We start from the raw sequence: 17,662 nt of genomic DNA on the forward strand, positions 1-17,662 counted from the left end.
CTCGACTGCTTCTCTGAAGGAAAGGGTCGAAAGGGGCACTGCAGCTCAGGAATTTCAGTTTCCATGTCAAGCGTTAACAGAGCTGTTTATTGCACATCAGCTTCATTAACTTAAAAACCCTCCTCCAGGCATGTTTTGCGGGCCTTGAGATGATACCTGTCCCTGGGTTAATAATTGTGACCTGCCTGGTCCTTGAATATATGGTTGACCCATTCCTGCACCAACCATTTGCTGCTGCTGCTGCTGCTGTGACTGTTGTTGCAGCTGCGTATGCTGCTGTTGTTGCAACTGTGGGTGCTGTTGCTGTTGTAGTTGTAGGTGCTGTTGTTGCAAATGTGGATGCTGCTGATGTTGTAATTGCTGCTGATGTTGTAATTGTTGTTGCTGTAATTGTTGTTGTTGCAGCTGGTGCTGCTGCTGACTTGAAATTTGAGGCTTGAAGACGACCATATCCTGGTCAAAGAAACCATGGGTTAGTTGAACTGCACGATAATTAAATAAAGGAATACATTATTTCGTTCATCTTACCCCCGGGAAAAGCATTCCAATCAAGCGGCAGGCTTTGTCAGAAACTGACAGCAATAAAGTTTGAGAAGGTAGTTGGATGACTGCACACTGGTGTCATAGAAAAACACCACATTAACATGAGATAATGAACCTATTCACATAAGCTCTCTTAAAAACCCATGAGAAAATTAAGACTTGACCATACTGCCCCAACTTCACAAGGCTACATGTTCATTATATGTACTAGTCCCTATACTATTTTAACAAGAAAGAAAGTAGCCACCTAGACTTCCATCAGAACATGAATTCCTTCCAAAAGCCAAGGCATGTACGTCATTCAAGAAATGGGAAAAATATATATGCAAGCTGACAACATTGAGCAAGCTAATAGCTTAGGCTCCTGAAATTATTACCAATCAAGTGATTAAATAAAAATATATAGGTCAACGTACACTTTCACGAAGTACTATCTAAGCCAACATCATGGATGGAGAGAATGGTTATAAGGAACTTTTACACCGGGCAATGTTTGAAATTTTGATCAAAATGATCGACATTTGGAGAAATATTTTGATTTCTCTGGACCTCGAAACGAAATCACATGCAAAATACAAAGAATGCAATATTTTGTAAAAATGAGCAAAATGAAATGATAAATGTCGCAATTTTGGTTAAAATCATCAAAATGTTATATTCTTTCATATAGAATGCCAAATTTTGAGTTGAAATTGGTGAAATTAGGGAAATGAGTCGAAATTTTTAGAATGCTTCAAATTTATTCAAAAGACTTACAAATATTTAGAGATTCAAACCTCTCTCTCAAACTTATCTAAGCTTCCACAACATGATTGCAATGAGACATTTGGGTTGAAACTTCAAGAAAGAGGTAAATCTTTAATTTATTTGACATTTGGGTTGAAACTAAGAAATAAATCCTTAAAACTTATTACCTTGGTTAAATTTTTTCACAATGTTAGAATGCTTACACAATACACATGCAAAATAGGGTGCGAATCGAAACTACCATTAACGGGGTTCTTTCTTTTTATGTTTAATCATTCATACATGTATATTTATGTTTAAATAAGCATCCCCTAAAATTTCATTACAAAATTCTTAGTTTTATCCCTCATTTCCTAATATTTTACCAAATTCGACAATTTCAACCAGATTTTGACAATTTCAATGAAATATTTCGATTTTGACAGGGGTTGAAATGACCTATCCTGTCAAAATCTCAAACCTTGCATTTGAGTGATGGTTCCAACAAGCAGACTTTGGAAGTCAAGAGCTCATGCCCAAGCTTTAACTAGCAACAAGTGACTAAATAAACATACGCCGGCCAACTACATTAAGGAATGAATGGGGTTAGAAATTTTTACACATGGGTTGTTCTAACAGTTTGATTTTGCAAGGCAATAGCTCATGCCCCTGTATAACTGCTAATCAAGTAACCATATTGACATTTGTAGGCCGACAACATTAAGGAATGCAGAGGGGTCACAGGGATTTTTCACTGGGGGTTCTTACAGGCTGATTTTGAAGCCAATTTCCATGCCTGATACTATCTTAACTTCTGTTCTTGGATTGGCTTTCTTGGCTCTCTGTTTGCACTATACATCCAGATCCTCAGTGATTTTAATACTATATCATTAAAAGGTGTCCAAATTACAGTTCCACACTTTTTCTGGACATGTCCATTCACAAAAATCTCACCTCTTTTTGAAGAAATCGTTAAGATTCCACGTTAATATGTGCCTTATAAACGTGATATATATGCTGTCAGTTAATATGATATTCTTGAAGACAAATGGTCCACAATAATTGAGACCAAACAGTCACATACTTTTTTTCCTTTTTTAAAAAAAAAAAAAACCCCGAATATTATCAATCACATACTTGCTTTGGTTTATACATTGACCTTAAACAAAGCCACAAAGTCTGACAGAAAATGTAGACAAATTCAATTATACATCTTGGGTGAAGAGCACAATTATTTACTGAAGATGATTTAGAGAGTGACGTAGACCACTGCCAATGCAAAACATAGATGTGATGCAGATTGATTCCAGCAATACTCTCGAAGGAAGAAGGGAACCAAGGCAACAGAACAGCCTGTGGTTCCCCTGTTCTGAACCTAGTGGTTCAACTGAACCTGGTTCAAGCCAGACCAATGGACTGGGTATTTTCTGGTTGTTAGAAGTGTACCACGATAGGGGGAGTGTCCCTATCGTGGTCTAGTTCTTATTTACTTACGAGTTTTCCTAGTTCGACTAGGATTGCTATTTGTCTTGGTTAAGTTTTGATAGGTTTCTAGTTTTATCTAGTCTCTAGGATTCCTACTAGGTCTATGAGTATTGATTCCTAGTTCTCTTCTTTGTAATCTTTTCCATATTATAAATACATCGGTGGGGGAGAGCTGCAGGGACATCGAGTCTGCTGATATCCTGAGCAATCTCTTCTTTCCTTCTTCTATCTTCTCTTCTCTTGCATGGTTGCTGGTATTTAGAGTAAGGTACTGTAACATGGTATCAGAGCTTGAATACCAGTAATCAAGCCTCATTCAATCCTTGTTTTCATAGCCAGATCTTAAGACTCTCTCGGTTTCTGGGTGCAGCCCTTCTGCTGCCCAACTACTTCACTGTGCCCTAGTTTTTTGATGGTATGGAATTAAACTATGGCTTCCTTGATCGATATACTGCTGATTATGAAGATTAGACATCAATCTTCAAGAGTCATTGCTCGAAAGTGGTTGTTCTTGTTGTTTATGTTGATGATATTATTATTTCTGGGAACGATACTTCATGTATTACATCAGTAAAATTCTATCTCCATCAACAGTTTCAGATGAAGGATTTAGGTTCTCTTCAGTATTTTCTTGGCATTGAAGTACTTAGGAGTAAGAAAGGTATCAATCTATCCCAACGGAAGTATGTGTTAGATTTGCTGATTGAAACTGGTATGCTTGCATCCAAACCGGTTGATACTCCCATGGACCCACATCAGAAATTGGAAGCTTCTAGCGGTGAAAATTTTGAAGATAAACACCAATACAGACGTTTTGTTGGGAAACTTATCTATCTTACTGTGACAACCGGATATGTCCTTTGTTGTTGGTATTATTAGTCAGATGCAATCTCCTCAGAAGGTTCACTGGGAACCAGCATGTCGTATTCTACGGTATTTGAAGGGTGCTCCAGGTAAAGGAATCACACATCATCCCCAGAATGTTGATTTGGTTAGATTCACTGATGCTGACTAGGCTGGATCATCTGGTGATAGACAATCTACCACTGGGTATTGCACATTTGTTGGTTGAAACTTAGTTAACTAGAGAAGTAAAAAGCAGACTACTGTAGCGAGATCCAATGCTGAGGCTGAGTATCGAGCTATGACCCATTTGGAAGCTGAGTAACCTGAGTTGATGTGGTTGAAATCATTACTTCAAGAGTTGGGTTTTCCAGTCTCATCTCCAATTAAGATGTTTTGTGATAACCAGGCAGCTATCTATATTGTTAGTAATCTTGTGTTCCATGAACAAACTAAGCAAATTGAAGTTGACTCCACTTTGTATAGAATGCAGTCATGAACAAGTTGATTGTTACTCCATTCGTCTCTTCTACAAATCAACTGGCTGATGCTTCCACCAAACCTCTATTTGGTCCTGCTTTTTGGTAAGTTTGTTCCAATCTGGGCATGGGTGACTTGTATGCCCTAGCTTGAGGGGGAGTGCTAGAAGTATACCACGCTCATAGTTGTCATGGCGTCGCCATGGCGTCCTAGCGTTGGAGAAATGTGCATATCGACGTACGCCATGGCGTCCTGTCTCTTTCCCTCTTCGATTTCTTCTTCTTTAATTTTTTGTTTCTTCCCCAACCTTAGACCCACTCCCTGTTTCCCTAAATCTCCTATTTTAGCCTTGGTTTCTGAGTTTTTTCTTTCTGCGCAGTACTACCCGATTCTGGAAAGCCATCATAGGATCCTTACACAAACATCGACTGGTTCTGAGATTTGATCCATAAGTTCTTTTCTCTTGGGCGATCCATACCTAGAAGTTTCATATCCAGAAGTCTCTCTTTCTGTGAGATTCAATTTTTCGAAGTAACCTGCAACTAAGACATCTGCCAGATCTGATTTCAGATCTCACCATTCAGTTGCCAGCAGAATTTTGGGGCTATTTCTCATTGGGACAGGCAGACCTTGGTGCTGCGATTTATGCCTCTCTGCCTCTCTTTCTATCGTGTTATTGCAAGGTTGAAGAAGACATTAAGTCTTTAAAATTGCAAGTAAGGACAACTTATATTATTTATATAAAACCCCTTATATTCTCTATTGCTATTCTGTTTAGCCCATTCAGTTTTCTCTTTAACTCCAGTAACTTACAGTTCTGCCACTCCTTTACAACTTCAGATTAATTACAATTCTGCCATTGCTCTTATAAATCTTGATTTATCTACTAGTTTGCCATTCAACTTTGGATTTAATTACAATTCTACCATGGTCGACATGATCGCCATGGCAACGCCATGGTGGGCGACGTGTCGAAATATCGATCAGACACCCCTCCACCGACTTGGATCGCCGTGACAACTATGACCACGCTAGTTCTTATTTACTTAGTAGTTTGCCTAGTTCGACTAGGACTGCTATTTTTCTTGGTTTATTTTAGATAGTGTTGAAGTATGGCCCGGTTCTCTCACCGATTCGGTTTTCTATGTGTACTATCCATATTCATTGTACCTATATACTAGATAGGGCCTATGAGTCAGCCCTAGCCAGCATACTTTTTACATAATTCTTCTTCATCATTATAAATAAACAAAGGCCTCTCCCAATCTTACAAGCCAACATATTTTCTCTTCCTCTAAATTCTTCTGATAGGTTTCTATTTTTATATTGTCTCTAGGATTCCTACTAGGTCTATGAGTATGGGTTCCTAGTTCTCTTCTTTGTAATCTTTTCCATATTATAAATATATCAGTGAGGGAGAGCTGCAGGGACATCGAGTCTGCTGATATCCTGAGCAGTCTCTTCTTTCCTTCCTCTATCTTCTCTTCTCCTGCATGGTTGCTGAGTGAGGTACCGTAACACTGGCACTCAAACCAGAATCATGGGGAATCTTTTAGTTGATATTTATTTTTATTTTAATTAATGTAATCAGGCAGGATTTTTCTATAAAGTCCACCTGCGCAAGTTTCTATTTCAGCTCCTTATTGCGTAAGGTAACTCCTCTAGGCTGCATATGGAGTTTTCCTACTAAGTTTCTATTTTTGTTTCATCACTAGTTAGGGAAAGTTTCCTATTGGCTAACAGGAATTCCATAAGCCAATTTGAGACTGCCTTTGTAAACATGTAAGGCTGTAAGCAGCCTTCCACGATTTGAATATTTGAACGAAAGCTGGCTTTCTTTGCCTCAAGTCTGTGAGATGCAGATGGTTGTGTGATGCAGTGCTTTACATAGTAAGATGCTGGGCTAGTAGGATGCTGGTCGATGCTTGAGTGGGAAGCTTAAGTCATATCCTTTTTCTAATATCTTTGTTTCTATCTTGCATATTATATCCAGTAAGCTCTACCAAGTTTTAATTCAATTTCTTTACTGCTGTTAATTTGCTGCTCTGTTGGGTTTCTTCAAGCATTTCACTGCTGATCGAGGATTGAGTCGGAGGGTCAAGTCATATCCTTCTTCTAATCTTTTTGTTTCTATCTTACCTGTGATATCCAGTAAGCTCTACTAAGGTTTAAATTAATTTCTTTACTGCTGTTACATTGCTGTTGTGTTGGGTTTCTTCAAGTATTTCACTGATGATGATAAGGGTTTAATAGTTATTGAAATATCTCTGGTTTTCTGCACGTAAACAAGACCTGTGGTACACCTGTTTTCTTGTTATTCCAACTCTGTTGAGGAAATATCTATTAAGTAGCATCTGACCTTCAGATTTGAATCTTACTTTGGAAGATTATTTACTGCCCTAAAAGGTGTACTCGACTGGAGTTTCACCTTGATCAGACCGGCAGATTGGTGGTAATCAGGGTTCCTCGTTTAAAGGATCTCAACTTTCTAATCAGTACCCATGGTTACAAATCTGACCTGGATTACCCTGAGATTTTGAGGAGTTGTTCTACCTTCATACACCTACATCCGACTAGGGGTTTGAGTAAATCTGAGTTCATGATTTTGAGTTCCAGAGTTTCTCCTACTCTGGTCTATTCTTGTGTCCGGCGATCCTGCTTATTGGGTTGGATTCTGAAGCTGCTCAGGGGCTGGTTCAACTCCATTAGGATGACTTTTTTACATGTTCGTCATGTTCCTCACTCCATTCTTGTGTATTTTAGAAGTTCACAAGAATGAATTTATGCTCTACTATTAAAATCCTTTAACCTGTATTCCACTTTCTGAAAAACAATTTGCATACATTCATATAAAATGGAGCTTTTCTATCTTAATGTTTATCCCACCAATGTAAATAATGAACAAAAATAAAAAAAATCACTAACACAGACTTCAGAATTTGCAAAACATAAAGAAGTTAAATTAATCTAAGAAACTCACCAGTTTCTTTTCTTGCAGTTGTCCAAGAAATCCATGCTGATTCAATGCCCGAAAGACTAGGAAATCTGCCTTGCCCACATACTGCCTAATCTTAAATCAAGGAGAATCAGAAAATGGCAAAAGCCAACTTAGGTACAAAACTTGATCAGAAGATAAACATAGAGAGAATGGCTATCTATTTTCCATTAATAAATACAGTAAAGCCAATTAGAAATTACTTGTTATTCATGTGGTCCTGGGAAATAAGACGAACTATTTGCATTGTATTGGGCCAGTCCGCTGCAATGCTGAAATGAAAGAAGAATCTTATCCATTTAATTAATCATACCAAATCTGGAAGTTGATAGCATTTGTAACTGCAATAACCATAAAGGAGCTAAAACCTCAATGAAACTGAATTAACAGTTATTATTAGTAGAAACTCAGATCTCCCAACAACACTCTGTTTAGTAGATCTACTATTTGCAGATACCAACTGTGGAATGCGATATTCAGAAAGGTAGCTAAATAATGTTCAGCAGAACCAAAAGGACTTTTATTGAGTGGAGACTGAAACCATTACAGTTTCTGACCTAGGAGTTATTCCAAAACCCATGGGATAAAAAAACACAAAATTTACAAATGAAAATGTGTAGATCCAAGTTGAATGTAAGAAAACCGAAAAACCTGTCAGCTCCAAACTGATATACAAACGAGGTTCAAGGTGTCTCGACCAGGTGGAGATGACTGGGATCTTGGCGAGACAGTGTAAATTTTGTTTTTTTTTTTTTTTTTTTTGGTTTCGGTTTGATGTTTCGGTGGGCAAATGGCCATAGTTGGCTCCAAAACTTTTAGGGAAGCTTGTTATTAAGTGTTATTAGCTTATGTCGGCTATGTGGGTTTTAGTCCCACATCGCCTAGCTTCTATTATTTGTAACTTCCCCTCTATTATAAATAGAGGGGCCTTTCTCTCATTAATACAATCAATTCCATTATTTTATTTCCTCTCTCTGACCCACGGTTCAACCAACATGGTATCAGAGCTGGTCTGATCTAGGTTAGAGACAAAAACCCTATTTTCTCCCTTCTTTTCCTCCAATCGATCTCACCTCCTCTTCTCCCTTTTCTCGTTTTTTTCTGCTCCTATTCTTCTCCCTTTCAGCCCAAAAACAGGGGCAGCACTAATGAGGTAGACATAATGTCGATGATTTAGTGCTGCCCCCCTTTCTCTTCTATCGTTTTCATTAAAATCCTGCTGGACACTAATCTGCGATTTGGAGTTTCCCTTTTGTCTTTGGAGATCAGATTCCTATCACCTAAAGAAGACTGATCCTCCACTTTTGGAGCACCATATGCAGCCTTTTCCAGCACCTTCCTACCCTATTCCATTGACCTCCTTTCCTTTTTTCTATTTCTCCATCTTTCATTAACCTTTCTAGCCCCTACCCTAATCGATCTCAACTTGTCAGGGTTTTTCAAAACCTTGCCTCCAATCGATTTTAGAGTTTCCCTTTTCAGATGCAGCTAATTTTTTGGGGGTGATTCCCTACTACTACAAGCCATACTCGACCTAAGTTTGGACCCTTTCTGATGGCTGGATTTGTTTTTATAGCAAAAATTACTTAACCTGCTAATTTGGTTACCAGCCAAAAACCCTGACTTTCAGGTTTCAGTTTTTGCTAATTTTTGGAGGGCTGATTACTCCCACTTCAAGGACCAATCGACCTCAATATTGCACCTATCCAAGTTTTTAGAAGATCCCTACCCCAATCGATCTCTTCTTTTCAGGGTTTTCCAAAACCCTGATAAAAATCGATTTGGGCTAGGGATGTTTGCTGCTGTTCAAGTGCTTTGGAGGTGGTTCTAACATTAAAAGAGAACTCTCCTTCATCAGTTTAAGGCTTGAAGAAGGTCTACTGCCCAAGATAGCTGCTGCCCTCATTATCTGCGATTTTTAGGTATTTCTCTCACATAGTTGTCACGTCGTCACGGCGATCCAAGTCGGTGGAGGGGTGTCATGTCGATATATCAACATGTCGCCCGCCATGGCGTTGCTATGGCGATCATATCGACCATGTTTTATTTTTTATTTTCTCTATTTTTAATGTCATTTAGTATGCTATAGTATATACCCTATAACATCAAAAATTAACATGCAAGTGTACTACTAGTCTACTATGGTTTAATTCATGAAAGTGTAATATCCATTAGTGTATATGAAATCATGGATTATCAAATAATTGATAGCAATAGTCTTGCTGATAATAAAATTGAAAAATCATGAGAGTTGAGGTATGATTCATATGAAAGTGACTACAAAAGTAACAAAACAAAAAAATAATTACAAGAACGTAATTTATATTGTGTGAATAAAGCTAATAAACAACCCATCCAAATAAAAAACAAATTCCTGATGTGAATATTTGATTGTGTATTAGTCAATAGTGTATTAGTGATTTTTGTTTGATGTTTTTTTAATTTTTTTTTTATGTTAAGGAAAAAGCATTAAAATAAAAAATGGTTAAAGAAATTATTGTTAAAAAATCAAGTTTTATAATTTGAAAAAACCTTGTCGCCTGATACGGCCATATGTTGTGGTATGGCGTCCATGGCGGTGCCATGGCGACGACATGGAGGCCATATTGGTCGATATTCTTACATCATCCATATCGTTGGTCGATATGCCCACTTCTCCAGCGATATGACGCCATGGCGCCACCATGGCGTCGATATGGCGACGCCATGACAACTATGTTCTCCCATGTGAAGATCAAGTCTCAATTACCAAGGAGATTGGTCATTCGAACTGGAGATCCATTCCAGCAGTTTTTGGTCAGCAAGTATTACAATAAGCAAGCACCTTTGACATGTCAGCCTCACCTTTGTTGAAGACCCCTTCCCTACAATCGATATTCACTTTCAGGGTTTTTTACAAAACCCTGGCTATAATCGATCTAAGGGGTAGGGCAGTCTACAGTTGCTAATTTTTTTAGGAGAATTTTATCAACATCAGAGGAGTATACAGCCCATTATTCAGCATCTTACATCAGGTTTTTTAGTAAAAAAAATTCCAGTTCATTCTGTTGGCTTAGTTTCTTCAATTATCAAGCTGTTTTTCTTGTTCCTATATGGCTGGCTGCTTCAACTACCTATGGATTTGTCTGGTTATTTATTTTATTTGGATGGTTATTATGAGCTTCACTACCTACCTGGCTGGTGTTATTGATTGGCTTCTGTAAGCATGACTGGTTGATGTGTTACTGCTACCTTCATGTGGAATACTGCTGCCCTATAATTGTGACTGTGTTTCCTCTTATTGGAGATTGAATTTCTCTCGTTATTGAAGACTCGAATCTACTACCCTGGAGATCAGTCTATTTGGGATTACCACAGTGTGTTCCACGATCTTTTGGTTGAACCTACGAAACTATTCGGTCATGTGGAGCCTTTCTGGTTAATATCCGGTATACTTTGGAGCTTGCATACTAGCATTGTTACAGATTCAGATCTGATCCAGTTTTGTTGAGGCTACTTCCATTCATTGCTGTCCGGATATCTTCTTAGTACTGTCTAGCATGTGGGAGTTTCTACCATGGAATCTTTTGCACAATTGCTCCTCCCAGTTTGAAGATTGAACAAGCCTTGACAATTGGAGCATTTCCTTACTTCGAATCAGATTTGTATCTTTTTCAGATCTGAATATTGGGGTTAGGAGTTTCTCCCTTGCAGAGGTTTCCATTCAAAGTGTTTGTTTGATTGATGGAAGAAGGTTGGAGCTTTCTATGTTACCCAAGTTAGTCCTACTCCATTATCCCACTGCTGTTTTTCCTTCACCACCTCCCAAAACATACCTTTGGCATTACCGATAACACCCTTGGAAGTTAATGGTATTCTCTTCTTTACCATTTCTTCTTTTTTTCCATTACACTTGGCAGCCACTGAACCATTCTGGAATGTTATGTTTTGCCCTATCTCTAACCTAATCTCTCTTATGTCCACGTGCACTACACGTGAGGGGGGGATTATATACAGTATACCTACAGCCATTGCAGAGAGCAGAACATGCAGGGACACTTGGTGCAAAACATAGAAGGTCAGAGGTTTCATCATTGCCAATAAGTATCTACCTTGTTATTGGGTTACGTTTACCGTAAGGGGGAGGCTGGTGTTAAACGTTTTGAAGATGTTTGGTTATTGCCTACCCATATGAGGTCCTACAGTTTGGTTGTTTCCGCTGCTTGATCTTTATTGCTGCCTGACTCATCTGCTTGCTGCCCTAGTTACTTACCTTCAAGATTATCAGTCAGAGATTCATCCTTGGATAATTGTTGAAGATTGGTAACAATTGATCAAGTCTGCCCAAGTTTGAAGGTCTATTTTTTTTCAAGTTCTTGAAGGTCTATTTGGGAGCTGCATTCCTTTTGGAGTTGGATTTTGCTACAACTTATTTTTCCCATTTTATTCAAGTTGGGCATTATTACCTTGTATGCGCCAACTTGAGGGGGAGTGTTAGCATTGTTATGGAGAGAGTTTTTTTCTTTAGTCCACGCTGGATCTTCCTTCTTTCATATTTGTATAATCTAGCGTGAGGGGGAGTGTTAGAATGTATGTACTCCAGAATACCGTGGGGGTATTCTGGTCATTTTGGGGGTATTTTTATATTATTAAGTGTTATTAGCTTATGTCGGCTATGTGGGTTTTAGTCCCACATCGCCTAGCTTCTATTATTTGTAACTTCCCCTCTATTATAAATAGAGGGGCCTTTCTCTCATTAATACAATCAATTCCATTATTTTATTTCCTCTCTCTTCAAATTTTTTAAAAAAAGTACCCAATTTGGTAGCTTGGATTTACACCCTTGGTTGGCAGTAATCGTCGAACTCTTAATGTAATATTGCCTATTCTACACATTGTTTGAGTGCTATGAGACATAATTAGCAAGTAAAACAAGTAAATTATGCAAAAATGGATGAAGACACATTGAATAATTATTTAAGAAATAGTTAAAGACTTAAAGTTTCTACTACAAACTACAAAGTACAATGAAGTGTGAACAATGCATATTACATATACACCCAACCCAAGCACAGTGAACAGTAGATAAGTCATAGAAACCTAGTCTTCCACATCCCAACAATACAATACTATGAGTATGTGACTGCCTACTGATATGAACTATGACGTGCTGGATCGACTCTACTCATGGTCCGATGGAGCCGACGTGCATAGTCCTACTAATTTTCATAATTATGGAAATTAAAAATAATTATTTACTTGCTGAAAATAAAGATCCCCAGTAGTGTATCCTAGTCATGGTTTAAGTATCGGTTCGTATCGTATTGTATCGCCCGATACGGACTGGTACTTATGATACGTACTTTAAAGGTTCTGTGAGAGTATTGATACGTATCGGTATGTATCGGCCAATATGGCTTGATACAAACCGATACAACTCGACACATACCAAAATGGTTGATACCAACAGATACATGTTGATACGGCCATTGAAGGGCCATGTGACTATCAAACTATGATTTTGTTTTTGAGATTAGAGATTGAAGGAGATTTCATAGAAAAAGGTTGGTTTCAGAAAAACTTGATCTTTGTGTTTAAATCATGGTTTTTAATCCTATTTTTTGCTATAAATCCATAGATTTAGTAAAACTAAGTTTGTTGATGCATCAAACTTGATCATTTGCAAGGATTTGTACTCAAATCGATGAAAGTCTCTTGTCTCATTATACGTTGTTCTCCATTTTAGTGTTTATGCATGATACATATTATATATTGCTTATCTACATTGTTTTTTGCTCCAAAAGTGTATTTCCATGTGTATCTTGACCATTCCATGCATATATCTGTAGCGTACGATATGTCGCTTGAAATCACCCTTCCGATACGATACCCGATACCGATACTTAAACCTTGATCCTAGTGGTATTGAGTAGTATATCACAGTAGTACTGAGTGATGATGTAGCAAAAAAACATAAGATCCAACCTTTTTCCCCCTTCTCTAGGTCTAAACCCACAAAACTGGCGAGTTTTGTTCGAAATTTCGAACTGAGGGTCGAGTTGCTGCCTATTTATAAGGTGTTTTGGACCATTTCAGTGAGACGGTACAAAAGTACCGAAACCTTGCCGAAATTTCAGTCGAGTTTTCCGAAACAATGTAGACTTTTACGAGATCTCGTATTGACCAGGTCGAGATTCTCGAGTTTTCCGAGATCTCAGCACTCGGCAAGTTTTAGAACTATGCATACAAACGGCTTCCCGTATGGCCCTGATATCTGCCACCATGAAAATCAGGATGGGACAAATTTAATGGAGAATCCCCATAAAGCTTTAATATTCGAACTGTTGAAAAATGGATGGCAGAATATACAAGAGAAAACACCAAAACATGAGGGGTAATATGATTGAATTTGGTTCTGAAATTTGGGCATGTGACCTGTCCAGACTGTCCTATCTACCCAAAGGTGAGAATTACAATATCATCTTTGTAAACGGCACAACTAGGTGGGCCATACAACAAACCTTCCTTTGTGGTCCACACAAAGAACCTTCTGCCTCGCTCTTTCACTCTTTGTTATTCTGGAAGCCCGATACACCATACACCAGTACACCACTACATGAACAGTCCTTTCTCTTCTTTTCTTTCATTCTAGCCAATCAATTAATCTATTCTGCATCTGAGATTCCAGTATCATGATTTTCCATCAAGCAGTTAGCTCATTAACCGCAGATTTTGTCAACTTGCCTACATCAAGTTGTCGCTTTGAACAGTGATCAAGTTATGAAACCACAACATGATTTGTCTCAAAATTATCTTTTTGATGATCAAGTTCATCTTACATTGGCAAACATAATTGTTTTCATAACCAGGATGCAATAATCCTTTCAGCTACAAGACAACCTTTCAACGTGGCATTCCCTTGCAATGTGTGAAATCCAAAAACACCTAGTTAATACCCCCACGGCGCTAAGAGACTCTGGTTCTAATGATCCTTCGTTGGGTCCTTACTATAAAGACTGCTTGATGCAGAATTGGTACATTGATTTGGTTTCAAACTGGCCATACCTGGCCCATATTATGGGATTATTTAATTCCGATTCCCAGCCTAGATTCTGCCTAAGGATAGCTATCGGCCAGCCTTATTTGGGGGAAGAATATAGCTATCGATCTTGCTGATTTGAAGGAGGATTAATTCCAGGTTGACCAGCTTTATTTGGAGAAATATTTTCCAGATCCTATGGCCATCTAGCTTGCTGATTTCAAGGAGATATTTCCATAATCAAGTGCTACCCATTAGTATAGAGCTTACCTATTTGGGAGGATATCGACCAGCAGTTAAAGGAGGAGATAATGACCAGATTGGTGGGCCCCATGGCCAGCTGGTGAGGATCAAGCTAAAGGCAATATTGCTGTGCATGGAGGCCTTCGTTTCAAGTCAAAAACAGCTGTCAAGATGATCTGGATTAGGAGAAGTTTTAGGATACAGTTATACTTTGCGTGGGGGGGGTTTTATTAGACTAGAAAATTTTCTTTTTTATAGAGTTGCTTTTATGTAATAGGAAGTTTCTATTTTTAGGATTCTTAAGTTGTTGGTTAATTAGATTATTATTAGGTTTTTATTTTATTCCGAGAAGACTTCGGTTGTAATTGATTACTATTTAAATAAAGAAAAAAGGGCTGAAACAGCCAAAGTCAAGTTGGAAAAAAGAATGAGCTTGGTTAAAGCCATTAATGGCTCTGAGAGACAGCTCCTGTGAGAGACAGGTACAGTGAGAGGTCGACACGGGAGAGAGTGGAATACTCGATCCAATCCTATCCTTCTTCTCTATTTTCTATTTTCTTTTTTGTTTCTATTTCAATCGAGTTCATTGTGTGATCTGCTACAAGTTCATCAATTGTTACCCACTTTTTGTAGACCAAACCAGCATTAAACTTTGTTCAAGAAGATCCTGCCTGGGGCTAGGTCCTTTGTGAATGAGCTTCACATTACCACTACCAGTGAGGTAGGTGATCAGAAGACACTAAAAGTCATAGTTACCAACACATTGCCTAGGCAGCTTGTAGGTGTCGCCATGACGTCCAGGTCCCATCCAACGCCTTGGGTCGCCTAGACGCCATGACAACTATGCTAAAACTAAATGTTTCAACAAAAAAAAAAAAATCTAACAGTTTCTGAAATTAAGAACTCCCCATCAAATCGCCTTACGAGCTTAATATGCACCTTCAAAAAGTGTAGCCAGTCCCATTGAAGAACTCCACATTAATCAACGAGTATTCATTTATTGAGACTTTGCAAGTAAATCAGCATAGTCATTGCAAGTGTTAGTATGTTTTTCTTCAAAAATTATATTAAACAGTTCTAAAATATAGGTATAATTAAAAGTTAAAACTATCCTGGATTGTTTTCTTCATTTAATCACCAGAAAGTGCTCAGAAACACTACTGATCTTTCTTCTTTATTTTTTCCTACGAATAACATGAAGTTGCTAAAAAGCCACAAAGACTTACTTCTCAGATGCTGTTGCATTCCTGTAGCCCTGTCACAAAAAAAGAATATCTTAGGTCTCTGAATAGCAGATAAATTAAATATTTAAAATTTTAGTTAGATCTTCTCAAATTTCTGAAGGTAAACAAGCTATCAGTTTCTCTGTTATAATCAGAACATTAGAAGAGTCCATCAGCACTGTGGTCAAAAACTGACTTCAAAGGTGATGTCCTCACAGTATTAAAGGTAAACCATGGGAACAAAACAATTGAATTTGTTCAGTGTTGTATTTTTCGGATAAACATGTGTCCACAGTATCAAATCATTTCCACGCAAAGAAAAATGTGAAAAGTTTTGTCAACACAGCTCATAACACAATAAACTTGATACAACTCAACTCAGCCTTATCCTAACTACATGAGGTCCGCTACATGGATCCATTTTCTCCACTCAGCTCTATTCAAAGCCATACTCGTTACTACTCTAAAGCTATGCATTTCGTTCCTCACCACTTCTTCTAGAGTCATTTTAAGCCTCCCCCTGGCTCTTTTAGCTCCTTCAATCTGAATCAAATCAACCCTCTGTACTGGAGCATTCAAAGGCCTCCGTTGCCCATGTCCATGCCACCTCAAATGACTTTCTCACAACTTATCATGTATTGGAGCTAAATTAGCTCTAATTTGTTCATTTCTTATTTTATCTTTTCTAGTTTTACCCTCATCCATCTCAACATCTTAATTTCAGCTACATTAAGTTTGTTTATATGTTGTTTCTTCACTGCCCAACACTCAGCTTCATACAGCAATGTTGATCATTTAACTGTCCTATAAATTTTCCTTTTGAGTTTAAAGGAATACGTCGATTAAATAATATTCCGAACACACCACTCCACTTGATCCCTCCTCTATTTCTCCCTCTTTATTTATGATTGAACTTAGGTACCTAAAATTTTCACTTTGTGGTATCTCTTTATCATCAATTTTCACCACTTTACTTCCAGTTCTATTGTTACTACAGTTACAGACCATATACTTTATTTTTGTTCAACTTATTTTAAAACGTTTTGATTCCAAAGTTGATCTCCATAGTTCCAACTCTGTATTTATGCCTGCTTTTGTTTCAATTACCAAAACAATATCATCAACAAAAAGTATATGCCAAGGGATCTAATTTGAATGTCTCTACTCAGCTTGTCTATGAAAAGCGCAAACGAATATGAGCTTAAGGCTGATTCTTGATGTAATCCAATTGTAATTGGGAATTCATTACCCCCCCCCCACAGTTCTTACACTAGTCACTACATCATTATACATATCATTAACTATGTCACATATATACTCAAAACAATTTTCTTTAACAGTTGCCAAATTAACTCTTTAGGGACTCTGTCATAAGCTTTTTTTAAGTCAATAAAGAGTTAAAGGCCATATGGAGATCCTTCTTACATTCTCTAAATCATTTCATTAGTTTCCTAAGCAAAAAAATAGCTTTTGTGGTTGAACTTCCTGGCATAAAACCAAATTGGTTATCCAATATGATAACTTTGCTAGTGTTCTATGCCGCCGGTCCCAAGCCCGAATCAAGGAGGGTTGGTGCATCAGATTGGCAGCTGATATTGTAAAAACTTTGCCCAAACTTTTTTGCACGGATCCTAGAACACAATAACTTGATAATATCCGTGAAAACATACTTCAAGTTTAGTGATAAATACGGGTTGTCCTTGCCTCTGTCCAGATAATGCTCCCTGCATGGGAAGAGAGATCATATTGGCAAATCAATACTTCCAGAAAATATTAAAAATAAGAAGTTGAAATTACCTGTTTAACTGACATGAAAATCTAACTAAAATGAACCTTAGAGGATGAAAGAGACAAAAGAACAACTGCTACTACTGCTACAAAGTTAGAAATAATTAAGTTTAAATGTACTCCAGGGAATGAATAGCGGGATTGAAGGGTACATGGAGAAAATCATCGAGTCAATAACGTATCATGGAAACACATGGATGCACTTAAGAAACATAAAAAATTAAAAAATTAAAAATTAAAAATAATGAAATATGGTACATCCTCCAGCCCAATAAAATACTAACCAAGGTTAGACATATATATTTATGCAACCCAATA

The 17,662-nt window shown here is 37.7% G+C and overlaps 1 protein-coding gene across 2 annotated transcripts in view; it reads right to left on the bottom strand.

Annotated features, from left to right (window-relative positions):
* Positions 1 to 65: 65 nt before the first annotated feature.
* The window catches only part of LOC122643944 (mediator of RNA polymerase II transcription subunit 25), a 93,842-nt gene continuing 76,245 nt past the window's right edge, over positions 66 to 17,662 (bottom strand). For both annotated transcript variants that reach the window (XM_043837531.1, XM_043837523.1), the window contains 6 exons: positions 17,227 to 17,280; positions 15,560 to 15,588; positions 7,276 to 7,344; positions 7,058 to 7,142; positions 529 to 615; positions 66 to 453 (listed from right to left, as the gene is read on the bottom strand). In XM_043837531.1, coding sequence (XP_043693466.1) covers positions 106 to 453; positions 529 to 615; positions 7,058 to 7,142; positions 7,276 to 7,344; positions 15,560 to 15,588; positions 17,227 to 17,280 — 672 coding nt within the window. In that variant the 3' untranslated portion in view covers positions 66 to 105. The remainder of the gene's footprint in view (positions 454 to 528; positions 616 to 7,057; positions 7,143 to 7,275; positions 7,345 to 15,559; positions 15,589 to 17,226; positions 17,281 to 17,662) is intronic.

This window comes from Telopea speciosissima, chromosome 1 (genome assembly GCF_018873765.1).
Source record: "Telopea speciosissima isolate NSW1024214 ecotype Mountain lineage chromosome 1, Tspe_v1, whole genome shotgun sequence".
NCBI lineage: Eukaryota > Viridiplantae > Streptophyta > Magnoliopsida > Proteales > Proteaceae > Telopea > Telopea speciosissima.